The sequence below is a fragment of the Podarcis cretensis genome, assembly GCF_951804945.1.
Source record: "Podarcis cretensis genome assembly, chromosome: 13".
NCBI lineage: Eukaryota > Metazoa > Chordata > Lepidosauria > Squamata > Lacertidae > Podarcis > Podarcis cretensis.
Window position 1 is genome coordinate 11,597,888 of NC_137182.1, and position 26,604 is coordinate 11,624,491.

Genomic DNA, 26,604 nt, shown 5'->3' on the forward strand with positions numbered 1-26,604 from the left:
GGCAGACGCTGAGATGTGTGTGCTGCCGCAACAGGAGAAGAATGTTTCTTCTGAAGGCCTCCCTGGAAGGCAGACGTCTCAGTGTAAGTGGATGAACTCATTCACAAGGGAAGAAGAAACATTAAATGCATCTATGGCAGCTCATGATAAATAAGGATGCTGTGTTCTTCCGGAATACAAACGGCTTTTATTTATTCTTGCATTTTCTAGGGCATCTTAGTGTAGCAACCAAACTGCAATTCTAATAATGTTATAGCTTAGTAAAGTCACTCCTCCAGTCTGAAAGCTGTTAAGAGCTCCTCAAGTAGGTCTCTTTTTACTGCCGTACGTGGGTCCCCCCTAACTATTCAGGACCCAGTTCGCTTCTTTCCCCAAAAGCAGCAGCAGGCTGTGCCGCAACAGAAATCCAACCATGCTGTTGAGCCGTTTTGCTTCATATTACCCGACAATGACATTTTAAGACAAAAGTGCTTTGCAGTTTTTTGGTCTTGTAAGGTGATGATGTACTGATATCACAGGCCAAGTCCTGTTTTGGGTAGCTTTGAAACAAACTATAGACACATGACGGGATGGAGTCCTCCTCTCTTACAAGAGTCATTTGTTGTAGAACTGGGAAGAGACCCAGGCTAGACCCCACTTCAGGTTCGTCAGCATGAACTTGAGTGCTTTTGTCCACTGCTCCTCCGAGTTAAACTGAGTCTTTATGGAGTAGGACCCGCCGCTTCCACCTGTGTCTTCAATCTTGCCCTTCTCCACATCCATTCTGCAGTGGAGAAACACAGATTCTTGTCAGGCTCCAAACCTGAAACTCCTAGCAGCTGACACCATCGCAAACCTCGAGTTTGTCGACAGAGCAAGCCCCCCCCCACTTTTCTGCAATACTGTTAATTTACTAATTGTAAAATGCACGGGTGATGTCAAGGCTCCTGCTGAGACAACAGCCCTGCCCTCCCCTTTTTTACCACAGCACTTAAAACCTTGCTTTTTATTTCAAATAAAGGTCACCCAAGCAGGCTTGGCTAGAATGAAAAAAGTGGGCAACGCGACAGGACACCTGCCCTTGTGAACCTAAACAGAGATGCATTTGGTTTTAGAGGACTGCCACAGCCTGGTAGACAATACTCTAATGATGTTGCAGGTGGTGAAAGTGGTTATGAGAACAAAGTGGGGAGCTCTAAAGCAGGGTTAGGTAGGCAGAATGGAGTATGCTTGCAGCATACAAGAGTGGTTAGAAGACATTGCCCCTGCCATAACACCTCTTTTTAACAACACAGGAACCCAGCCTCACACCTTGGAGGGGCCTTCATAAGTCAACAGTCATTGTAAGTTGATGAGACAAGACAAAAATGTTTTACTACTACTGTATTGCAAGCTGGTGCAGTCATAACTTGAGACTGTGCAAAATTACTGGCCTGGCAAGTCCCAGAAATGTTGTGAACAAAACAAGCAGAAGCCAAACCTAATAGAGCAAAAAAATGCTCCAGGTGGGCTGCTGCTAGACTTTGCCCATCTTGCCTTGCAAAAAATACGGTCAGCATCCTTTTAAGATCACACAAATTATCACACTAGAGGACCATCTGCTCCAGTGCTGTTTCTAGCAATAGCTACACTGAATACTCAAGGCCCTCCAGATATTTGTCGGACTACATTTCCCAGAATTCCTGACCATTGCCCATTACTGGCTGTGGAGCTGATGGGAGCCCAGCAACCCTGGGAGGTTCTTCATCCCCAAGCTAGGGCAACTCACAGCTCTGATGCCCTCTAAACGTGGTGGCTCTGTTGTCCACCAATACATTCATGGACAATTGTTGCCACATTCCATTTTTAATGCCCTATGCCAAATGCTAATCACAAATCAGCCTGTGTCAGTGAAATCCTTAAGTTAATTGTGCTAGCATGAATGCATACATACATTCATTTTATCCCAGATACAGTGGTGCCCCGCAAGTCGAATGCCTCGCAAGATGAAAAACTCGCTAGACGAAAGGGTTTTTCGAGGCATTTCGCAAGACGAATTTCCCTATGGGCTTGCTTCGCAAGACGAAAACGTCTTGCGAGTCTTGCGAGTTTTTTCCCTCTCCCCCCCCCTTTTCTAAGCCGCTAATAGCCGCTAATCCGCTAATAGCGCTAATCCACTAATGGCCGTGCTTTGCAAGATGAAAAAACCGCCAGACGAAGAGACTCACGGAACGAATTATTTTCGTCTTGCGAGGCACCACTGTATCACACTAGTCAGTTTTAGTAGATAACTATTGTCCAGAGAAACCCATGTCTTTCTGATGCAGTGATTTTTTTTATTACCTGTAAGGCAAACAGAAGCGGGTCTCGCCCTTTTCCACTTCCTCTTTGAACTGTTGCACACAATCCAGGAATGCCACCATGGCATGGTCAAACTTGTTGTCCCAGAAAAACCGCAATCCTCCTGAACAGTAAAGGGGCAGCTCCTTGAAGACACAAACGCTTACACCAGAAACAAAGGGAATTACTCTGCAGCTGCCCCAAGACCTTTAGGGGGTGGCTTTGTTTTTCCAGGAAATTGGGGGCACACCATCCTTGATTCAGTTGCACTATATACCCCACGGGACTGTAGCCAGTCTCAGTGTCATTCTGCCACAATTCTTTCCTTAACCAAGTCTAGGGCAGCAAGAACCAACAAGCGAGAGAAGTGCTTTACTCTAGTGGGGAGCAGCTGTTACCTATTACGAGTTTCATATTCATTAATATTATCTTAGAGAAAAATATTCCAGAATCACAAAGAGCTTCTGTGACATTCTCAAATGCAGATAAAGAGCAGGGCCTGCTCCCTCAAGGGAGCCACACACTGAATTTGGGAAAATAAGATGTCCACTTTTCAGTTATTTCAACCCAATCCTATATCAAAGTAAGTCCCCTTAAGTTTTGCTTAGGGGACCCTTGCTCATTATTTCAGCCATGTGCTATGGTGCATAGAGGTGCACCCCCCCCCAAAAAAAGCTCCCTTTTCCTGGAAGCTCACTAGAGTTGAATTAAGCTGATTGTATAGAATGAAGAATTGAATGGAAAACTGAAATCTGTGCTTCTGAGGTTTGATGCACCTTGCATAGAATTCCTCCAAAGAAACAATCAGAAGAAAGAAATGTAAAAGAAACAGAATCAGGTGTAGTCCCAAGCTGAAAATAGGAGTCATCCATGAAAATAGTTGTGTGTCTACAAACTTGTGATTTAGAGATCACTACAAACTCCTGCCAACCTAGCAGTTCGAAAGCACGTCAAAGTGCAAGTATATAAATAGGTACCGCTCCGGCAGGAAGGTAAACGGCGTTAAACCACAGAGCCTAGGACTTGTCGATCAGAAGGTCAGCAGTTCGAATCCTCACGATGGGGTGAGCTCCCATTGCTCGGTCCCTGTTCCTGCCAACCTAGCAGTTCGAAAGCATGTCAAAGTGCTAGTAGATAAATAGGTACCGCTCCGGCGGGAAGGTAAACGGCACTGCTCTGGTTCGCCAGAAGCGGCTTAGTCATGCTGGCCACATGACCTGGAAGCTGTATGCCGGCTCCCTCGGTCAATAAAGCGAGATGAGCGTCGCAACCCCAGAGTCGGCCACGAATGGACCTAATGGTCAGGGGTCCCTTTACCTTTACCTACACAATAAACCAAACTATTCAGTTACCTTTCCTCAAGCCCTTTGAATCTTCTCCATGTGATTTAAAAAAAAAAAAAAACGAAAACAAACTGCACTCGGAAAACCTATCAACCAAGTAATTTTGTGTGAAAATAGAATTCTGGCCCAATTTTCAACATCCACCTTATTGCCATACGACTGACGGCTAAACTACGGGATATAAAATTTGGAAACCTTGGTTTTAAAATTCAGTACAATTTCTTCCTGTTAACACCTCGTTTCCACGAATGCTCCCTGAAATGCTTTCGCTGGATTTCTAGAGGCCTCTGGGTTTCTGACCGGTGTATCCTGAGCCTTAACTGACAGGACACTCTAGAAGACCCAAACACTGATGTGTTTTAAGACTGAGATTGTATGGAGCCCAACCTCTTACCTTGGATTTGTCTGTGAGAGACTCTAAATAAGAGTGGTTCCCGTATGGGATAAGGCGGTACCTGCAAGGATAAAGGGAAAGTTGCATTGAGAATCCTTTTGATTCCAAGGTGCGGTATTAATCATCTAAGTAATAGGTTTATTAGACTTATTGCTCCTATAGGCTCAATGGCCAAGAAGAGTGTGGGGGATGGGGAGGAAGCCAGTATTTCTGCTCCCACCTTTGAAAGGTCAGCCCCATCTTGTTGGCAAGGGCATGGAGAAGCAGCACAGTCTGCCCCCAGGCTGCGTTGATCTCGTTCCACTCCACGGGGACACTCGGAAGCCGGCCGAGGCGGAAGTTGTTTATGGTGCCAAACTGTCCACTGTGCCTACAGGCAAGAGGGAGAGTTCATCAGTCAAACCCTCCGAGGGCCAAGAAAAGGCTTAGTGCCTCTAGCTGTCTTGGGACTACAGTTCCCATCAACCCTGACCACTGGTCCTGTTAGCTAGGGATGATGGGAGTTGTAGTCCCAAAACAGCTGGAAGGCCAAGTTTGGCCATCGCTGGCTTAGTGTGAGTGCAGTTATTTCCCAGGCAACTTTTTAGGCGCACCCAGTTATCTAGGAACCCAGCAGAACCTAAAACATCCCCCAAAACTTTGGTGGAACAATCTATTCCACCTGCAGAATACTGTATTTTTCGCTCTATAAGACGCACTTTTCCCCTCCTAAAAAGTAAGGGGAAATATGTGTGCGAATGCAGGCTGTGCAGCTATCCCAGAAGCCAGAAAAGCAAGAGGGATCATTGTTTTCGCTGCACAGCGATCCCTCTTGCTGTTCTGGCTTCTGGGATAGCCGCGCGAAGCCTCCTCAGGGCAGCTGGAGGAACGTTCCCCCTGCCCTGAAGACGCTTTGCGTTGCTTTCGCAGAAGCCAGAACAGCAAGAGGGATCGCTGCACGGCGAAAGCAGCGGTTCCTCTTGCTGTTCTGGCTTCTGGGATTCAGAATATTTTTTTTCTTGTTTTCCTCCTCCAAAAACTAGGTGCGTCTTGTGGTCTGGTGCGTCTTATAGAGCAAAAAATACGGTACTTGGTTGTTGTAATCTTCAGCCATCATCCAGCAACCCATGCTGCATGTCTCAGAATACCAACCCTGGTGCTTTCTGGCATGCAGCCACAAAGACTCCAGCCTCTTCATTGGAGGAATGAAGCTCGTGACCAAAGGGCTTGCAACCCATAAAGGAAAATTCCAAGGAAGGGCTGCTGTAGGGCAGACAGATGTGTTTGTGTAACAGGCTCCAGCCCTTCCTATAGGCTTAGCAATGGAAAGGGGAGAAAATGCCAAGAACTGACATAATAATAATAATAATAATAATAATAATAATAATAATGTCTGCTGTAGGGCACAGATGTGTTTGTGTAACAGAGGCTCCAGCCCTTCCTATAGGCTTAGCAATGGAAAGGGGAGAAAATGCCAAGAACTGACATAATAATAATAATAATAATAATAATAATAATAATAATAATAATGGTGAGCTATGGGAAATCATATTGTTATTTGCGGAGGGAAAGCTGGTGCAAGATTTTTGGAATTTAATTTTGACAGAAATAATAAATATTACAGTGGTACCTTGGGTTAAGTACAGTGGTACCTCGGGTTACATATGCTTCAGGTTACATACGCTTCAGGTTACAGACTCCGCTAACCCAGAAATAGTACCTCGGGTTAAGAACTTTGCTTCAGGATGAGAACAGAAATCATGCTCTGGCAGCGCAGCAGCAGCAGGAGGCCCCATTAGCTAAAGTGGTGCTTCAGGTTAAGAACAGTTTCAGGTTCAGAACAGACCTCCAGAACGAATTAAGTTCTTAACCCGAGGTACCACTGTACTTAATTTGTTCCGGAGGTCCGTTCTTAACCTGAAACTGTTCTTAACCTGAAGCACCACTTTAGCTAATGGGGCCTCCCGCTGCTGCCACACTATTTCTGTTCTCATCCTGAAGCAAAGTTCTTAACCTGAGGTATACTATTTCTGGGTTAGCAGAGTCTGCAAACTGAAGCGTATGTAACTTGAGGTACCACTGTACTGGAGAAACTCTTGTTGGTTGGGCAAAATTAAGGTTACTGACTATTTTTGATGACACCAATGTCAAAGGACATATACACAATATTAACAGCAGAAATAGTAACTGCTCCAAACATTGCACTGGGCACTTGGAACCACACACTCTGTAATATGGATATAATTGATAGAAATATGAATAATTTGAGATTCCGACAAGGACTACAACCTCCAGACACTTTTTACATCAAATGGAATTCTTTGTTTCTGTATACAGTAGAACCATCATTTTCAAGATGAACTTTGTCACAAGCCTAGCAAAACTGGAACTAAATAAGGTTGTGGAATGTTCTCCTCAGGGAGGTTCAGCTGGAAACTTACAATAATATAATAATAATTCATTATTTATACCCCAACCATCTGGCTGGGTTTCCCCAGCCACTCTGGGCGGCTCCCAACTGAATATTAAAAACACAATACAGCATTAAACAATAAACTTCCCTAAGCAGGGCTGCCTTCAGATGTCAACTTCATTATACAGCTTCAGACGCCAGGCAAAAATGTTCTTCTTTCACCAGGCCTTTGGCCGATTGACATCCGATGCCCTTTTAAAATGTGTTGGGGAGGGGGCAATTATTGGGTTTTTCTTGTTTTTATTTGTATTATGTATTCTGTGTTTTCATATTGTCGTTTTGTGTTGTGAACTGCCCTGAGACTGCTGATATAGGGCTGCATACAAGTTTAATTAATAATAACAACTACAGTGGCACCTCGGGTTACATATGTTTCAGGTTACATACGCTTCAGGTTATAGACTCCGCTAACCCAAAAATAGTACCTCGGGTTAAGAACTTTGCTTCAGGATGAGAACAGAAATTGTGCTCCGGCGGTGCGGCGGCAGCGGGAGGCCCTATTAGCTAAAGTGGTACCTCAGGTTAAGAACAGTTTCAGGTTAAGAACGGACCTCCGGAACGAATTAAGTACTTAACCCAAGGTACCACTGTACTACTACTTCTGATAAAGCTAACAGTCTTTATTGGGGCCTTGTTGTTTTAACCCATATGCAACTAACTGTACCTGTTCTACGTGCCTATTCTAGCTTTGTTTTTCACCTCTTAATTTGCGTTGGCTGTTGTATATTTTTATAATATATTGTTTCAATTTTATTTTTTATATATTTTAGTTTGACAAAGTAACAATCGCAAACAAATAAGAATAAAAACGTGCGTCCCGCCAACGGGACCGTTCGATTGTAATTATCCAACCTCCCAAAATTTCAACACCTCTTGCTATGGGTTTGAGCCCTTTCCGTATTAACAGTGCAAATTCTACAAACTATGCTACCACTGCCCTCTTCGTTTTATATACGTTTTATAAAATGCAATAAAAGAAAACTTTACCAAAAGTAAATAAATATATCCAGGAACAAAGAGTCTCCACCAAGCCTCTCTCATTCATTATGGCTATTGATATCTGACAGCAGCAGTTACTCAGAAAGCAAAAAAAAAAAACAACCCACAAAACCCAGACAGCCTGGTTAACTGCAACCATGGATGGAAGCATCTGGCCTGGCATCTGCAAGGAGTTTTAAGACCTGTCACTCGCTCTCTAACGCTAACCAGAAAACCTTCTGGATCCTGCATGGCCAAATAAGGCCTTCTCTCTCTCCCCCCCCCCCCCCGATTCTGCTACGGCTGCTCCATCGCATTAGGCCAGTTTAACCAGCCTCCTGGCCTTACCAGATATGGAAGGTGGCATTAAACACGTTGGTTTTCTTCAGCTTGTCCAACTGCATCTGGGCATAGCGCATTTGATTATCCACACTCTTCAGTTCGTCATCCAGCTCTAGTTGTTGCCGCTTGAATTCGCTGTACTCTTTCTGGTACCTGCGTGCGGGGGTGGGGGGGGAGGCATTAGGGAGACCAAGGTTACACTCACCTGCGACCCAGGACACAGCGCCCCTCCCCAAAATATGGTGCGAAATGAAATTGGACCAGCGGCATGCAGGAAAACAAGACCTCTGTTCTCAGGAGGGAGGGGAGAATAAGATTTAATAGGAATAAGATGAGGTTAAAATAAGGTTACTAGAGTTTTTTCAAAGAATCCGGGGACTCTTTTTTTTTTTTTTTTGAAAAGAGAAAAAAAAATATTTTAAAGTTTTTGTTGTTTTTTTTTTTAAAAAAGAAGCGCCATATTTTTCACCCTATAAGACACACCTGACCAGAAGACGCACCTAGTTTTTAGAGGGGGAATGCAAGAAAAAAAAATTCTTTAAAGGGAGCGCTGAGCAGAGCCTGTATGCATCCCAGGCTCTGCTCAGCGCTCCCTTTCACAAGCCGCACGGAGCGTGTGTGCGGGTCTTGAGGGCTTTTCCCCGAGGAGGGAGAAGGGACTGACAGGCTGCCCTTCTCCTCCCTCCTCGGGGAAAAACCCCCACACAGGCTCCACGCGGATCTTTAAAGGGAGCGTTAAGCAGAGCCTCCCGCCTGCATTCGCTCCATAAGACACACACACATTTCTCCTAACTTTTTAGGAGGGGAAAAGTGCGTCTTATGGAGCAAAAAATACTGTAATATCTTCTGTGGGCAGTTGGCCAGGTGGCTGGGCGCTCTCGCTCCTGGCTCGATTTGGGTTGCAGGGAGGGGGGGTGTCAGTGGTTCCTCCAGTTGACGTGCCAGGCGTCCCGGTTCCCCTTGGCAGTGGCAGTAGCAGTCTCAGCAACCCAGAGCCAGCCTGGTAGCGCAGTTGGCTCTGGCTGGCTTCAGGAGCTGCTTGCCCGCCATTTTGCCTCGCCGGAAGTCCCCATATGATGTGTCTTGTGCCGTTGAACCAATCACACAACATTAATTCCCTACTAATAAATCTACAACACTACAATATAAATCTGGAGACATTAAATGAAATCCGGGGACATTCCGGGGGGCAGATTTTGTCCAGGGACAGATTTGTAAATCCGGGGACTGTCCCCGGGAAATGGGGATATCTGGTGACCATAGGTTAAAAGGCAGGGATCACATGTGAATGGATGGAGGGGATTTCTGGTCCAGTGCATTGCAAAGGCTCCTGGCCGTCCGCCCCCCCCCCCAAAAAAAACACAACAAAGATATTTGACAAACTGTTACAGTCAAATGAAAAGATGGGCAGGGTTTGAATTATGAGCAGCAGAATGAAAACAATTATAAGTGAAAAATAGTGGAGAACTGTGCTGCACGCTGAAAGAAAATTATGTGAAAATGATGTATCGATGACGGGGTGAGCTCCTGTTGCTCAGTCCCTGCTACTGCCAACCTAGCAGTTCGAAAGCACATCAAAGTGCCAGTAAGCCGCTTCTGGCGAAACCAGAGCAGTGCTCGGAAACACTGTTTACCCTCCCACCGGAGCGGTACCTATTTATCTACTTGCACTTTGATGTGCTTTCGAACTGCTAGGTTGGCAGGAGCAGGGACCAAGCAACGGGAGCTCACCCTGTCGCGGGGATTTGAACTGCCGACCTTCTGATCGGCAAGTCCTAGGCTCTGTGGTTTAGACCACAGCGCCACCCGCGTCCCAAACCTTACTATAGCAAAGCCTCAAAATGGAGTTGCCTGATGGGTAAGAAGCTAAAACTCATATGGAATGCAACAGAGCCAGCATAAGGCCTGAAGTAAAGAGATAAGGAAGTGGGGAAAGGGAGTTTAGAAGAAGAAGAGTTTGGACTTGATGTCCCACTTTATCACTACCCGAAGGAGTCTCAAAGTGGCTAACATTCTCCTTTCCCTTCTTCCCCCACAAGAAACACTCTATGAGGTGAGTGGGGCTGAGAGACTTCAAAGAAGTGTGACTGGCCCAAGGTCACCCAGCAGCTGCATGTGGAGGAGCAGGGAAGCAAACCCAGTTCACCAGGTTACGAGTCTACTGCTCTTAAGAACAAGCGGAGGAGGAGGAGTTTGGACTTGATATCCCGCTTTATCACCACCCTAAGGAGTCTCAAAGCGGCTAACATTCTCCTTTCCCTTCCTCCCCCACAACAACACTGTGAGGTGAGTGGGGCTGAGAGACTTCAAAGAAGTGTGACTAGCCCAAGGTCACCCAGCAGCTACATGTGGAGGAGCGGAGACGTGAACCCGGTTCACCGGATCACGAGTCTACCACTCTTAACCACTACACCACACTGGCTCTGATGCAGAGAAAGGGCTCCCACACAAGATATTCAGGAAGAGGGGAGATGCTTCTTGCATACTTGGTCTGGACGGAAGTGGGGATGGGAAGCAATGGAAAGAGGTGGACATAGATTTGGGGTTCAACAACAGGTTTAGCCAGGAAGAGGCAAGCCTTCGAGATGCTAACGGTTGCAAGAGCTGAATACTCACTCAGCTTCCTCGTGATCCAGCCTCTCCGCCTCAGCCCTGACCTTCTCAAAGTCTTCAGCCATCGTTTTCCGCTTCTGCTCCACCCCTTCCAGCTCCTCTATCAGCCTCTCCTCCTCAAGAGCAAACTCCTTCAGCTCCAGCTGCAACTTCTCCTTATCGTCCTCGTTCATCTGCTCCAGGATTTCCAGGCATCTCCTGCAGACAAACCCAAGGCAGAAGTGATTTAGGGGGAGGCAAGGAACTAGGCAGAGAACTGCAGGACGGCCTGGTCTTGCTCCAAAACCACAACGAAAAGCGAGGCAGAACCAGTTCCGTGTCGTTATCTCCACGGTCATCGTGGATGTTTATCTGCTTCCTTTTAAAAGGGAAGCCGAGACTCGCACGGCAGGGCTGTGAAATGCACATACAGTGGTACCTCAGGTTAAGTACTTAATTCGTTCCGGAGGTCCGTACTTAACCTGAAACTGTTCTTAACCTGAAGCACCACTTTAGCTAATGGGGCCTCCTGCTGCTGCTGCTGCTGCGCCGCCAGAGCACGATTTCTGCTCTCATCCTGAAGCAAAGTTTTTAACCCAAGGTAATATTTCTGGGTTAGCAGAGTCTGTAACCTGAAGCGTATGTAACCTAAAGCGTATGTAACCCGAGGTACCACTGTACCTTGGTTCTTGAACTTAATAATAACAATAACAATAACAATAATAATAATTTATTATTTATACCCTGCCCATCTGGCTGAGTTTCCCCAGCCACTCTGGGTGGCTCCCAATCGAGTGTTAAAAACAATACAGCATTAAATATTAAAAACTTCCCTAAACAGGGCTGCCTTCAGATGTCTTTTAAAAATAGGATAGCTGCTTATTTCCTTCACATCTGAAGGGAGGGCGTTCCACAGGGTGGGTGCCACTGCCAAGAAGGCCCTCTGTCTGGTTCCATGTAAGCTCACTTCTCGCCATGAGGGAACCGCCAGAAGGCCCTCAGCACTGGATCTCAGTGTCCGGGCTGAATGATGGGGGTGGAGACACTCCTTCAGGTCCGTTCGACTCCCAAAACGGTTCCAAAACCAAGGCGCGGTTTCCAACTGGCTGCAGGAGCTTCCTGCACTCAATTGGAAACCGCGTTGGACGATCGACTTCCGAAAAACGTTCACAAACCAGAACGCTCACTTCCAGGTTTGTGGCGTTTGGGAGCCAAGCCACTCAGGAACCAAGGTACCACTGTACTGTCTCCTTCGGTGGAAATGACTTGGGGGAACAGTAGCAAAGTTCCTCCGCTGTAATAAACATTCTATAGAGTGGCCGTCTTGCAGCGTCCCTGAACTTTCATTCTCACTCACTTGTAGTTCTGACATTCATTCTCTGTGATGTTGAGCTGTGTGTCCAACTGGTCCAGAAGGGTATCAGTGCATTCTTCACAAAGAGGGTGATCCACATCTGTCTGACCAGACATGATGTCAAACAGGTCCCCTGTAACCTGGAGCAGAGGAGATCACTTTTAACAAGAAAATGTGGGGGAGGGGGAACCCATCGAGCAAAGCTGATATGCTGTGTTATATATACACACACGAGGGCGGTTCATAAAAAACATTTTTTTAAGAAATGCCTGCTCCAAAGGTCTTATTTTACTACACAAGGAATTATATAGCTATATCTGAAATTTCATGCATATCATTTAATATCTTGACCCCGCTCCACTGAATTGAAATTTCAGCCTTCACGACATACGAAAATGGCCAAGTAAGAAGCTGTTTTTGTGGAGGAGGGTCAGATACACAAGTATTTGAGCTACATTTGATTACATTTAGACTATGGCATTATTGAGAGACAGAGAGAGAGAGAGAGAGAGAGAGAGAGAGAGAGAGAAGCTGGTCACAAGACTAGGAGTAATATAACCTGGAGAGACCTAAAGCTAGAAATTGCTGAAAAGCCATTTTATGCTTTTTGACAAAAGAAGACGGTTGGGTCATGTACTAAAAAATGGCATCTCAGTTGAAAGCAATTTGAAAGAGATGAGTCTTCGAAGCCCATCTGGAAGCCAGGACCAATGGGGAGAAGCCATATACAGTGGTACCTCAGTTTAAGAACAGTCTGGTTTAAGAACAATTTGGTTTACAAACTGTGCAAAACCGGAAATAGTGTCTTGGTTTGAGAACTTTACCTCCGTTTAAGAACGGAATCTGAACGGTGGAAGGGCACCGGTGGCGGGAGGCCTCATTAGAGAAAGTGCGCCTCGGTTTAAGAACGGTTTTGGTTTAAGAACGAACTTCTGGAACTAATTAAGTACATAAACCGAGGTACCACAGTATCTCTTGGGAAGAAGATTCGCAAATGAGGATCCACCGCAGCTAGGGCTTGGTAAAGAGAACTGAATTAGCGGTAGCTGAATTATGTACTTCAATATGCCCAAATATCTCCAAGGTTTCCCTAAAGATGCACAGCACACACAAGGGTAAAGAACAACTTGCCTTGAGTCTTCTGCTGAGGTTTTCCATCGTGCCTCCATCTGAGGCCTCCCCAATCAGAGTGAAGCTGTTGGCACTTTCTGTTGACATCATCCTGGAAGAAACAGGGTGGTTTCGCTACGACGTGCATTCCCACAGATGTTTACCCAAAACTCAAGAGATGCTTAGTTACTTGAGCCCATGTTCCTCTGTAATTTTTAAACAAACAGGTCTTGCGTCTGTATTCAATGAGTGAGCAAATGCAGAGGAACTGCTTGCTCAATGTTTAAGCACATAACAATCTTTAATTTGGGGCCTCAAGCTATTAGAGAGAAGACTGTCCAATATATATTTTATCCCCCAGCTCTCAACCCTGCAAGTCTTTGGGTCTGCCCAACCCCCAGGAATCCCTTGGGATCAGCGTTTGAAACTCCCATTGTTCTAGATGCATTTTGAGACAGGAAATTTCATTAGCGCAAGCAGTTTCTGAGCTCTGGGCGCAGTACCGTGCTTAAGATTTCAGATTAAAACTGCAGAGTGGAAGGAAAGGAGGACCTTTTTCTGCCTCCCCACTTCCAGCTACTCTTTGAAGACTGGAGAAGAGACCCTCTTAAGAATATTAGGAGGGTGGACAGGGGAAGGACCAGACCATGTGAAAAATGAACATAATATTTTAGCTGCAGTTCTTTCATTTTCAGCTTTGTATTCTTGTTATTAAAAAAGCATGCCTAGACAGTCTGTTGTTGTGCCCATAATCTAGGTTTAAGCTCCTAGCTTTCATATCTCTCTTTCTAACACTGCTTGGGATCATCTTGAGGGAACTGCAGATTTCTGCCCCAAATCTGTCCATTAGGAGACTAGATTCAGGTAGGTAGCCGTGTTGGTCTGATGCAGTCGAAATAAATTTAAAAACTGTCCAGTAGCACCTTAGAGACCATCTAAGATTGTTCTAAGTATAAGCTTTCATGTGCATGCACACGTCTTCAGATGCATACTTCTTACATGCACATGAAAGCTTATACCCAGAACAATCTTAGTTGGTCTCTAAGGTGCTACTGGGCAATTTTTAAATTTTATTTATTTCGTTAGGAGACTGTTTTCCTACTCTATCAGTGTGCAGCTTGACCATTTTACACAAGCCTGGAGTAAATGCTTTGTAAGCAAGTTTGGCAGTGTACTTGCTCTCATTTTGTGGAAATTCATGGTCAGAACTTCATCCTAGGAAGGAGTTGATAGTAGGATGGAACTGGCTCACAGTATGAGCAGAGGGGGAAGCAACCAGAGGTCAACTTGCTCTTTGAATCCTTCCAACCTTATAAGCTCAACTCAAGTTCCAGAGTTCCTTCTCAGCTTATAACAGGGCAATTTGAAGCTAATAAAAGTATTGGAGCATATACAGAGAGACAACTGAAAATGACGGCCAGTACAGTGGGCCCTCTTGATATAAATTTAATTCGTTCCGGGGGTCCGTGCGCACCCTGAAAAATTTGTACCCAGAGGCGCCCTTCTGCGCATGCACACAGTGCGATTGAGCGCTTCTGTGCATGCGGAGAAACCCAGAAGTATACACTTCCATGTTTGCCGTCTTAGCAACCCAAGGGTTATGTTACCCGAAGGTAACGTAACCCGAGAGTCCACTGTATTTACCGCATTTTTTGCTCTATAGGACGCACTTTTTCCCCTCCAAAAATGAAGGGGAAATGTGTGTGCGTCCTATGGAGCGAATGCAGGCTCCTTGGCTTCAGCAATAGCAATGTGAAGCCTCCGGAGGCTTCGTGTTGCTTTCGCTGAAGCCTGGAGAGCGACAGGGGTCAGTGCGTTCTGGAGGCTTCAGGTTCCTTTCGCTGAAGCCGGGAGAGTCTTGCTCTCCCGGCTTCAGCAAAAGGAACCCGAAGCCTGCGGAGCACAGCGAGAATTCGCGCTGAGCTCCGAAGGCTTCAGGGATCTTTGAGGCTGGCGGTGGGGGAAAGCAGCACTTCCCCCCACCGCCAGCCCCACAAGCTCAGGGGGGCAGTGGGAAGGTGGCATGCTGCCTTAGCGCTGCTCCCCGACCTGGTCTTTGAGGCTGGCGGTGGGGGAAAGCAGCACTTCCCCCCCACCGCCAGCCCCACAAGCTTGAGGGGCAGCACAGTTGAACACACAGAACGCGCCTTGTTTTAGAGGGGGAGAACAAGAAAAAAAAGTTCTCCTCCTCTTTGTGCAGTGCCCCTTCAGCGAAGCGGCAGGAGAAATGGAAGGGCCCCCGTTTCTCCTGCCACTTCACTGAAGGGGCGCTGAGCAGAGAGGGGGAGAATTTGTTTTCCTTGTTCTCCCCCTCTAAAACAAGATGCGTCCTATCGTCCAGTGCGTCCTATAGAGCGAAAAATACGGTAAGTGCAGGAAAGTAACGGGGGCTGAAAAGCACTTTCCTTTCAACAAGTGTTCAAAATTCACATTTTGCCCCTGTCTATCAGCCACTCGTGACCAAGTGAAGATGCCTGAGCACCAGGAAAGTGTCTGTCATCTTTACCATCTGGGGATCATTCGATCTGGACTGTTTTCACACACTAATACCCCACCCTGCATAATTCTATTGGTTGTATTCTATCTGCACAATCAGAATGAATTTCTGGAACCAAAATGCGTTTTCTGTGCAGCCTGAGCAGGAGCAGTCACCATTAAGGAAAAGAGGTCAGAATAGGATCCACTGTCCCTGGATCAAGTGATTTTTCTTCTTTAAGTTCTCAAAGCTCTTAACCAAGCTCACGGTTGTCATCTGAACTAGCTAGATGTTTAACTGAGGATCAATCACAGTCAGTCCATCACTTGAAAAATAAAGACTTTACCCCAAAATGGCAACTAGACATTCCGTTTTGGCAACTGCAAACCTTGGTTGAAGGAGCCATTTGGTGCCTAGCTTATATATCTGAATTTCTAACCCTGCTTTTAAAGCCTACATGCAGGGCACAGAATCCAGGGCCCTGCGGGACTTGACATCTTTCCGCAAGGCCTGCAAGACAGAGATGTTCCGCATGGCTTTTGGTTTGGACTCAGTCTGACCCTTATGTTTCCCTCCCCTTATGGTGTTGATCTATGGGCTACTTTTAAAATGAGGCTGCATTTTAAATTGCATTTTAACCTGTATATTAAATTGGTCCGTCCCCCCCATCATGTTTTTATTGTAATTTTACTGGTGTTAGCTGCCCTGAGCCCGGGAGGGCGGGGTATAAATAAAAAATTATTATTATTATTATTATTATTATTATTATTATTATCCTGCTTCAGAGCTGTATGTGTATATACCGTATTTTTCGCTCTATAAGATGCACCAGACCACAAGACGCACCTAGTTTTTGGAGGAGGAAAACAAAAACAAAAAAATATTCTGAATCTCAGAAGCCAGAACAGCAAGAGGGATCGCTGCGCAGTGAAAGCAGCAATCCCTCTTGCTGTTCTGGCTTCTGGGATAGCTGCGCAGCCTGCATTCGCTCCATAAGACGCACACACATTTCCCCTTACTTTTTAGGAGGGAAAAAGTGAGTCTTATAGAGCAAAAAATACAGTATACAGTGGTGCCCCGCAAGACGAACGCCTCGCAAGACGGAAAACCCGCTAGACGAAACAGTTTTCCATTTTGGAGGAGCTTCGCAAAACGAATTTCCCTATGGGCTTGCTTCGCAAGACGAAAATGTCTTGCAAGTTCCTGCGGGTTTTTTCCCCTTTCCCCCCCTTTTTCTAAGCCGCTAAGCCGCTTATCAGCTGATCCGCTGATAAGCCGCTTAACAGCTGATCGCTAAAAGCCGCTAAACTGCTAATAGCGCTAATCCGCTAAGCTGTCAATGGGCTTGCTTCGCGAGACAAAAAAACCGCTATACGAAGAGCCTCACGGAACGGATTAATTTCGTCTTGCGAGGCACCACTGTACATATACACATGAGGACCCCAGAAGGTATGAAAATGCAGTAGTCCCGACAAGGCTAGCTTGCTGCACTGTTGGGGCATTTGCAACCTCTGAAAGAGGGCATTTTCAGGGCGCGAACAGAACTCCTAGTCAATACCTGGCTGGGGGGATGAATCTTCGGGACACGCCATCCTGGCGGTTTTCGACAAATTCCTGAGAAAGAAAGTCAGCATCAGTCCACACCCAACAGAGAGCATCAGCCACACCCAAATGTCCCCACTAGAAAGCTAGTCAATATGCCCTTGGTAGAGTCTTCCAGCCATGGCCAGAAGCGCTGCAATGTGCATTCATGAATTGCACCAGCCCATCAACCGTTTTATCAGCCCACCCACTTACATGATGTGGCTGCATCACAAGGCAAGCTAAGAAGCAGGTCTGATAAATAAACATTTGCAACTTAATTTACAGGGTTCCAGTAAGAATTTGCAACAAGTGTTTTCCATAGTGTTTCCCCCCATTTTTCCTAACATAATGTCACAATGTATGCTTGCATAAATTTTGTTTAAACTAAAGCAAAAGCTCTGGAGAACTGATTTAAACGACTTGATACATTCCCTAGTTCATCTTGCTTTCTTAATCTTGCAAAAAAAAACCCCACAACCCTCCCCTGCAATCTTTCCCTTTAACTGACTAAACTTCGTTCTTTATAACATTGCTGCTGCACAGGTGTATTGAAGCTACTGCATGGAACTGTACTAAAAGCTGGTAGTCTTTTTAAATTAATAAAAATTGTGCTCTAGTCATTGTAATGTGACTTTTGTGGTTATGTCAAATAAAGTTTGCCATGCCTGGTAAAAACAAAAAAACAAAAAAAAACTATTTACAGAGAACAAGAAATATAATTAGTAATAACAGAACATTATGTATCCACAGCAGAATGTAACATTTGGTGTAATAAACCAAAAATGGAAGTTGGGGGAAGTCAACAAGGAGGGGGAAACTAGAAAATGATGTTAAATATTGAATATTTGTTATGAGAAAAGAAAATCAATAAAAATTATTTTTTAAAAGAAAGAAGAAGCAGGTCTGATAAGGGATGTTTCCTTCTTGGCAGATAATTTATTAGGAGCTGGTGGCAAACTGCGTAGCTGCCTTAGTTTCTTTATAAGGGAGTCAGACCTAAATTCCTTACCTCTGTAAGTGTAGTCTCTTCCTCATGGGTGTCTCCAAGTTTTGCCGGCGCAGTAGTAAGTAGAGGAGCTAGACAAAAGACAAATGAAATAATTGCCAAGGGTAAACCTTTCCTAATGTGTGGGGCTCCTGTGTATGTGAGGTGTAATGAACCTCTGGCCCCCCAGATGTTACTAAACTACAACTCCCCTCATTCCTGGCCACTGATCAAACTTGCTTGGACTGATGGGAGTTGTAGTTCAGTAACACCTGGAGGGACAAAAGTTCCCCACGCCAGGTATATGGGGACAAGCTGTAAGGGTTTAGAAGCAACAGAAGCGTACACTATACTAGAGGCGGGGGGGGGGGATGGGGAAAAACAGTGTTTTTTCCCCATTTCCCCCCCCCAAAGCCTTTTTTTCTGGAAAAATTGAAGAAAAAGAAGGTGTCTGGAATATTCAAACTATATCAAACTGGTTTTTTCCCCAATTTTTCCGGGGAAAACAGCTTTGGGGAAAAACGGGGGGGGCTGTCCCCCCCCCAATTTTTCAGGGCTTTTTCCAGGCCTTCCCATCTCTACACTACACATGCAGTTACTTCCAAATTCTTGACAATGATAACAATAATATATATTTATATTCCACTTTTCTACTAAAAATACCCAGAGCAGCAAACAAACAGTCATAACATGTGGAATAATAAATAAAAGTGCAGGTATTATTGATATATATATATATCCCAATAGCAAAATGCAGACAACCTTTAGAAGAAACAAACCACAAAGCTAGCAACAGCAAGAGTAAAAAAATGTTCTGAATTAAAATGAGGAGGAATAAACCTAGATACAGTGGTACCTCGCAAGACGAATGCCTCGTAAGACGAAAAACTCGCAAGACGAAAGAGTCTTTCGTTTTTTGAGTTGCTTCGCAAGACGAATTTCCCTATGGGCTTGCTTCCCAAGACGAAAACGTCTTGCAAGTTTGTTTCCTTTGTCTTGCAAGTTTGTTTCCTTTCTCTTAAAACCGTGCATTCAGGGGGTGCAGTTGCAACTTGACTTCGAGGAGCAACTCATAGCACGCGGTGTGGTAGCCTTTTTTGAGGTTTTTGAAGACTTTGGTGATTTTTGAAGCTTTTCCAAAATCCGTGCTTCGCAAGACGAAAAAATCGCAAGACCAAAAAACTCGCAGAACGAATTAATTTCGTCTTGCGAGGCACCACTGTACTATGTAGTAGAAGCCTAATGAAACGAAAGCTTCTTCCATTTCTGGCAAAAGATTCACAAAGAGAAAGCCTGATGGACGCCAACTGGAAGGGTGATCCAGTAGTTCCAAGCCCCGAGTCCTGCATTCACCTGCCAAATCACCCAAGACAGAACTAATGATGACAGGTTCTGCAGTCAGTGATGGGGATTTTCCGGGGCAAAATCGTATGCAAAATAGTATTTGAAAAATCAGTTTGCATTAAAAAAAAATTTGATGCCCTACAGAGTGATTCAGTTCAGCAGGTTTATTTTACTTGTGCTTGGTAAGCCTGCACTAAGCTCGCCTTATACTATAGTTTCTGAAACAGAAAAATTTCTGCAGAGAAATAAAACCCTGGGAAATGTTGCGTTCCACATCAGTGCCTGCAGCTCAGGCACAAAAGCATGCCTTAAAACAGGGGTCAGCAAACTTTTCCAGCAGGGGGCCGGTCCACTGTCCCTCAGACCTTGTGGGGGGCCGGACTGTATGTTGAAAAAAAATATGAACGAATTCCTATGCCCCACAAATAAGCCAGAGATGCATTTTAAATAAAAGCACACATTCTACTCATGTAAAAACAGAAGGCAGGCCCCACAAATAACCCAGAGATGCATTTTAAATAAAAGGACACATTCTACTCATGTAAAAACACGCTGATTCCTGGAACGTCCACGGGCTGGATTTAGAAAGCGATTGGGCCGGATCTGGGCCCCGGGCCTTAGTTTGCCCACCCATGAACCAGAGCCAGGGGTCAGCAGGGGGCCGGTCCACGGTCCCTCAGACCTTGGGGGGGGGGCGGACTGGTACCTCGCAAGACAAATGCCTCGTAAAACGAAAAACGAAAGAGTTTTTTGTTTTTTGAGTTGCTTCGCAAGACGGATTTCCCTATGGGCTTGCTTCGCAAGACGAAAACGTCTTGCAAGTTTGTTTCCTTTGTCTTGCAAGTTTGTTTCCTTTCTCTTAAAACCGTGCATTCACTTCGAGGAGCAACTCATAGCACGCGGTGTGGTAGCCTTTTTTGAGGTTTTTGAAGACTTTGGTGATTTTTGAAGCTTTTCCAAAGTCCGTGCTTCGCAAGACGAAAAAACTGGCGGAACGAATTAATTTCATCTTGTGAGGCACCACTGTATATTTTTTTGGGGGGGAATGAACAAATTCCTATGCCCCACAAACAACCCAGATGCATTTTAAATAAAAGCACACATTCTACTCATGTAAAAACATGCTGATTCCTGGACCATCCGCGGGCCGGATTGAGAAGGTGATTGGGCACCATACCTGGCCCCCAGGCCTTAGCTTGCCTACCCATGTCTTAAAATAAAACTCAGCCTGGTTGGCACCTGTGGCCTGTACTCCCCACTGTCTTTCTTCCCCATTCCTTTTCTTACCTGTCAGTTCTTGGATGGTGACTTTATCAAGGACCTTGAAAGACGTGTCCAGTTTAAGGGGCTGGCTGCAGCGCTGGCAAACAAAGCTTACCTGTGTGGTGCAGGCAGGTGACTTTGACCCATCCATTCCTGCAAGGAGAACAATAATTTCAGAAGCTGTGCATTGTGCTTCCAGCACTGCCTAGGTGGGCACACATTTGTAAACGAATACCTTATAGTTCAGGTGAGACATTTCAGGTGTAACCAGCTGAGGCACCAGTCAGGACTCTGAATAAGGTAGAGGCTCCAATATTAATCACTTTAAGCAGGGCTGGATTTAGGTCTGATAAGGCCCTAAGCTACTGAAGGTAAAGGTAAAGGTAAAGAGACCCCTGACTGTTAAGTCCAGTCGCGGGCGACTCTGGGGTTGCGGCGCTCATCTCATTTTATTGGCGGAGGGAGCCGGCGTACAGCTTCCGGGTCAGGTGGCCAGCATGACTAAGCCGCTTCTGGCGAACCAGAGCAGCGCATGGAAACGCCGTTTACCCTCCCACCAGAGTGGTACCTATTCATCTACTTGCACGTCGACGTACTTTCAAACTGCTAGGTTGGCAGGAGCTGGGACCGAACAACGGGAGCTCACCCCGTCGCAGGGATTTGAACCGCCGACCTTCTGATCGACAAGCCCAAGGCTCAGTGTTTCAGACCACAGCGCCACCTGTGTCCCTACTGAAGGTAATGGGGCTCTTTATAAGTCCAGCTTGTTGCTTTTGTCCATGGAGTTTTCTTGGCAGGGATACTGGAGTGGCTTGCTGGTTCCTGCTCCCATGGACTGCAAGAAGATCAAACCTCTCCATTCTGAAGGAAATCAGCCCTGAGTGCTCACTGGAAGGACAGATCCTGAAGCTGAGACTCCAATACATTGGCCACCTCATGAGAAGAGAAGACTCCCTGGAAAAGACCTTGATGTTGGGAAAGATGGAGGGCACAAGGAGAAGGGGGCGACAGAGGGCAAGATAGTTGGACAGTGTTCTCGAAGCTACCAGCATGAGTTTGACCAAACTGTGGGAGGCAGTTGAAGACAGGAGTGCCTGGCGTGCTCTGGTCCATGGGGTCATAAAGAGTCGGACTCGACTAAACAACAACAACATGTCCAGCTGTCCTTTGTCAACAACAAATTGTCGCTGTTTTTTGTGTTGAATATATGCTATATGGTAATTTATGGACCTAACAGGTATCTAAAGCCATTTGCACATAACAAAATATGCATTTTATTAAAGTAATTGTTGAACTGAAATACAATTAAGAAGTAGTATCCAGGGGTTTTTTGCCTTTAAATTTTTGGGGAGCCTCCAAGAGAGTGGGGCCCTAAGCTATAACTTGTTTAGCTTATACGTAAATCCGGCACTGACTTTAAGGAAACTAGAGTTGTCACCATTTTTGCAGTTAAAAACAAACTACGCCAGACCAGTAAAACTCCACTATTAACAGCCCAAAATGACAGGTTTACTATGCACTCCTAAACATATTTTGATTTTAATTAATTTTTATAATGTTTTTAATGTTGTACTGTTTTAGTGTTGTTAGCCGCCCTGACCCCGGCTTCGGCTGGGGAGGGCGGGATATAAATAAAATTTATTATTATTATTATTATTATTATTATTATTATTATTTTTACTACTTATAAGTTCCACTCAGTTCAGGGGAATCTACTCCCTGAACAAATATGCAGAGGAACAGAGCAGCAGTAAGTTGTGTTTACTATTCTCTCACAGACCAGGGTGTTGCTTAAGAGCGAAATATAGTGGAGTGGATAGGCTGTGGCCACAGTTCACAGAATCATAGAATTGTAAAGCTGAAAGGGACCTGAGGGTCATCTAGCCCAACCCCCTGCAATGCAGTTACTCGGGAGATAATCCCTGTTGAGTTCCATGGGGCGGCGCTCCCCTTATAATGCTTCCAGCGGATCAGGAATTAATGCCCAGCCAGTTCCTAAATACCTGTGCTGGAATTAGGGCAATGAAGGTGATTCACCTGCATGGGGCGCTGAGCCAAATGGGGGCAAAATATAACAACAAAAACAACAACAACAAAACAATACTAATACCTCCTATATTTACCCAGGTACCTAATGAGATCCGGGAAATTCTGGATGTATGGCACTCCTATTGGTTGCGTTTGTTATAATTGATTTCAGTGCTTTTGTGCTGTTTTTGTAGGTCACTTTGGGTCGCCTTCGTGAGGAAAGCAACATAATAAAATATAATAATAATAATAATAATAATGATGATGATGATGATGATGTGCCTCCTATATTTACACAGGTACCTAATGAGATCCATAAAAAAACCAACTGTGCCGAAAGGAATTATGTATTGTGAAACTGTGGGACCAATTTCAGGTGCCCCTCAAGCGTGTTTCATAGGATTTCCAAGGCGCACTTAATTGTATTTCATTTTGGACTATATGGAATTGGCTGAAATGACCGGCAGAATCCGAGACCAGGGAGAAGAGTCGGTGGAAGAAGATTGGAAGAAATTTAAAATCTATTTACAGAAACATTGTAAAATTATTGAATGTTAATGACGTTGGAATGACATGAAGTGGTTCTAGTAACAAGATAAAATAAGAATATGCAAGAAGGGATGGATATTAGAAGAAAATTTGAAGTTTGAATATGTGAGGATAAATAATGCAAGGGTAAAATAAGAGGCCATGAATTTGCTGAACAATTTTTTAAATGGAATACAAAAAGGGAGGTGTGAGGAAGTCATGAAAATAGGTAAATGAATGTAAGTTATTATAAAAGAGGGATTTTTGGTTTTTGTTTTTATTTTTTTTATTTTCATGTTGGATTTTGGTTTTTTGTATTTTCTTATTTTCGTATTATTTTATTATTTTCTTTTGTGTGTTACTCCTTTGTAACTCTTTTTTGTTAAAAGCTTAATAAATATTATTTTAAAAAAATTAATTGTATTTCATTTTAAGGCATTTTGACTTATTTTTTTGCATTAAATTTTCAAGGAGCTCCCTTCCCCGGGAAGCCGCTTGGCGAGCGATACTCACTTCCTTCGAGCAACGAGAATTGCTGGACCAGCTCCGCTTTCCTTGGACCTGGAGTCCCTTCTTTCTTTATCTTTCTTTCCTTCCTTCTTTCCTTCCTTCCTTCTTTCCTTTCTGGCGGGGCTCGTCTTCCCACCCGAATCCCTTCGGACCAGGTCCTTGCAAAAAGCTTTGCTTCTTCCGGGGAAGGCGGAGGCCCCGGACCGACGTCACGGGGAGGATTGCAGGGCAAAAATAAATATATATATATATATAAGCCAGTAATTAAAAACCGCAAGCGCCGCCCCCCCTCCGTCGTCTCCATGGCAACCCCGGGGCCCGGGCGCCTGGTGCGCGCGCGCGATGCGCTGCAGGGTGACTTTGCGCGCCATGCGCCGCCATTTCAATTGCGCGTCGAGTTTGGTCCAAAGGGCCAAACGCGGCCCGCTAGTTATGACCCGCTTCTTCCACCCCACGCAGATTTACGTTGTCAATTTAGGAGGAAGGGCGGTATACAAATTTAATAGGGAATAATAATAGTTGCAAATTTTTTTGGGGGGGTGGGTGTTGCTGAGAAAGAATGGTGTCTTGCCACAACCCTGCACTGTGGGACACTGTTGCTCTTCTCATGTTTTAAGGCTGTGAAGCAATAGCGAATAATGCAAATGATAATAATGTAATAATAATTTATTATTTAAGCCCCGCCCATCTGGCTGGGCTTCCCCAGTCACTCTGGGCGCCTTGCAACCGAACATTAAAAAAACAGTTACAGATAGGTAGCCGTGTTGGTCTGCCATAGTCAAAACAAAAAAAATTCCTTCCAGTAGCACCTTAAAGACCAACTAAGTTATTGGTATGAGCTTTCGTGTGCATGCACACGAAAGCTCATACCAAGAACTAACTTAGTTGGTCTTTAGGGTGCTACTGGAAGGAATTTTTTTTGTATTAAAAAAACAGTACAGCATTAAACATTAAAAACTTCCCTAAACAGGGCTGCCTTCAGATAATATGATGATGATGATAATAATAATAATAATAATCTGATAATAATTTGATAATTTTAATAATAATCTGATAATAATCTTATGGTAAAATAGAAGGCTCTGGGACTGATTTGACCACCCATTATGGGCAGATTTCGAAAAACTGGCTAGAGATGTCCACTTTTGAAGCTGCATTTAAGGAAGAGGGGTTCAGTCTTCCTCTAGCTGTCATTAAAAATATTTACCTGTTCTGGTTCATAGCAAACATGATTGGCGCTTTTATGAACTTCATAGCTCTAGGAGGTGGTGGCTGTGTTATGTATTTTGTTTTTATACTGTAAACTAATCTTCAGATGAAAGGGGGAATGTAAATTTAATTAATAATTTTGTGGTCATTAGGTCATTAGATATGGGAGGTTGAGCTACCCTATGCTTCCATATTTTGGGGAGTAAGACCAACTGACTATAATGGGGACTAAAATGTGAGACAGGCAAATTACTCTTTAATAATGGCCACAAGAAGTGTCATCTTTTCAGTCTTTATTGGGGAAATACAGCATCAAATTCACAGAAAAAATGATCCAAGTAAATAAGTAAACAGCCCCTTTCTCTCTTTTTCTAATAAATTCATCCTGGCAAAATGTGTGTGTGTGTGTGTGTGTGTGTGTCTCCTCCAAGGTTTATGTGGGGTTTTGCAGTCAAATTTGTGATTCAAACCCTTATTCAAACGCTTTTAACTTTTGTATGTTTTAAATCAAGGCAGTAATTTTTCTCCATTTTGCTGTTTTTATTCTTTTATAAACCAGTGTGAGGAATTTTTTTTTTAATTTTTACAATCAAGTGGTGTGCAATATTTATGAAATAAGTAAATAAAATAGATTGTATGCCTTTCCATTACGATTCCCATCTAATGTCCCAACTTGGGGGGAAATATATTTTAAGATCACTGAATGCAAGCTGTGATTACATTTAGCAACCAGGGTAGCTGATCATGTACAGTGGTGCCTCGCAAGACGAAAAGAATCCGTTCCGCGAGTCTCTTCGTCTTGTGGCTTTTTCGTCTTGCAAAGCAAGCCCATTGACGGCTTAGCGCTATTAGCGGCTTAGCGGCTATTAGCGGCAAAGCGGCTATTAGCGGCTTAGAAAAAGGGAGAAAAAAGCGAAAAAACTCGCAAGACTCGCAAGACGTTTTCGTCTTGCGAAGCAAGCCCATAGGGAAATTCGTCTTGCGAAGCACCTTGAAAAACGGAAAACCCTTTCGTCTAGCGGGTTTTTCGTCTTGCGAAGCATTCGTCTTGAGGCATCTAATCATAAGCCTGAATTTTTATCAAAGCTTATATGTTTAATCAGGGCTTGTATTTTAAAAATGAGCTTAAAGATCTTCAAATGTTTTATGCCAGGCAGAAGACCAGCTGCCTAGAAGAACCTTGGCAATGTTTTTCTCCTAGACAAGGGGCCCCCTGATTTATAGCAGAAAACAATTCTCAAAGTCGTAAAAAGGGAATTACAGGCTGACAGCCAAGGTTACACTGACCCTACAAATTAAGGGTGGATAAATAGTAAAATGAGCCATATCTTCTTCCTAAGGTTAAAAAGGTCAAGAGCAGTGAAAAAGCAACTGGTCTGGCTGGCAGAAACAGAACATTTTTGGGAAGTCTTTTCTAAAGCTGTTTCTTTCTTAAACTAAGATCCTTTTAAGATTTCTTTTCCTTTTAAAAGGTTATTTATGTATTAAATATATTAGTTTAAATATAATTATGCAAAGGATTTAAGAAATGCTAGATTCTTATTTCATATATTTGGAAGAGATCACAGGGGCCATCAGCCACCAGCCCCCCTTGTCAGACAGGAGACGCCATCGAGCACTCCTGATATATGGTTGTCAGGCCTTTTGTTTAGAAACCTTCAAATGAAGGAGATCTCTCAATGTTGATGTGAACTCAAAATCCTTGACGTATGTTTAAGATAAAAATTCAAGATTAATCATCTGTTTTGGAAGGCAATAGGGCAAGGAGGGCAAGAGGTGAGCTGGTAATTAAGATTCCTTGTTGAGACACATGT

The 26,604-nt window shown here is 44.4% G+C and overlaps 1 protein-coding gene across 3 annotated transcripts; it reads right to left on the bottom strand.

Moving 5' to 3' along the window:
• Positions 1-164: 164 nt before the first annotated feature.
• Positions 165-23,858, bottom strand: BECN1 (beclin 1). 3 transcript variants are annotated; one of them, XM_079949670.1, is made up of 12 exons: positions 23,585-23,856; positions 20,540-20,668; positions 17,933-18,000; positions 16,898-16,953; positions 12,885-12,975; positions 11,757-11,893; positions 10,424-10,618; positions 7,814-7,960; positions 4,256-4,405; positions 4,036-4,096; positions 2,302-2,422; positions 165-763 (listed from the first exon to the last, which is right to left on the bottom strand). In XM_079949670.1, exons 2-12 carry the CDS (start codon positions 20,664-20,666, stop codon positions 702-704), a joined length of 1,215 nt encoding a protein of 404 aa, XP_079805796.1. In that variant the 5' UTR covers positions 20,667-20,668; positions 23,585-23,856; the 3' UTR covers positions 165-701. The 3 variants fall into 3 exon arrangements, 2 of the variants coding, with proteins under 2 accessions (XP_079805796.1, XP_079805795.1); XM_079949669.1 differs by having other exon boundaries at positions 2,302-2,444; positions 23,585-23,850; XR_013832422.1 differs by having other exon boundaries at positions 626-763; positions 2,302-2,460; positions 23,585-23,858.
• Between the last annotated feature and the right edge of the window lie 2,746 nt (positions 23,859-26,604).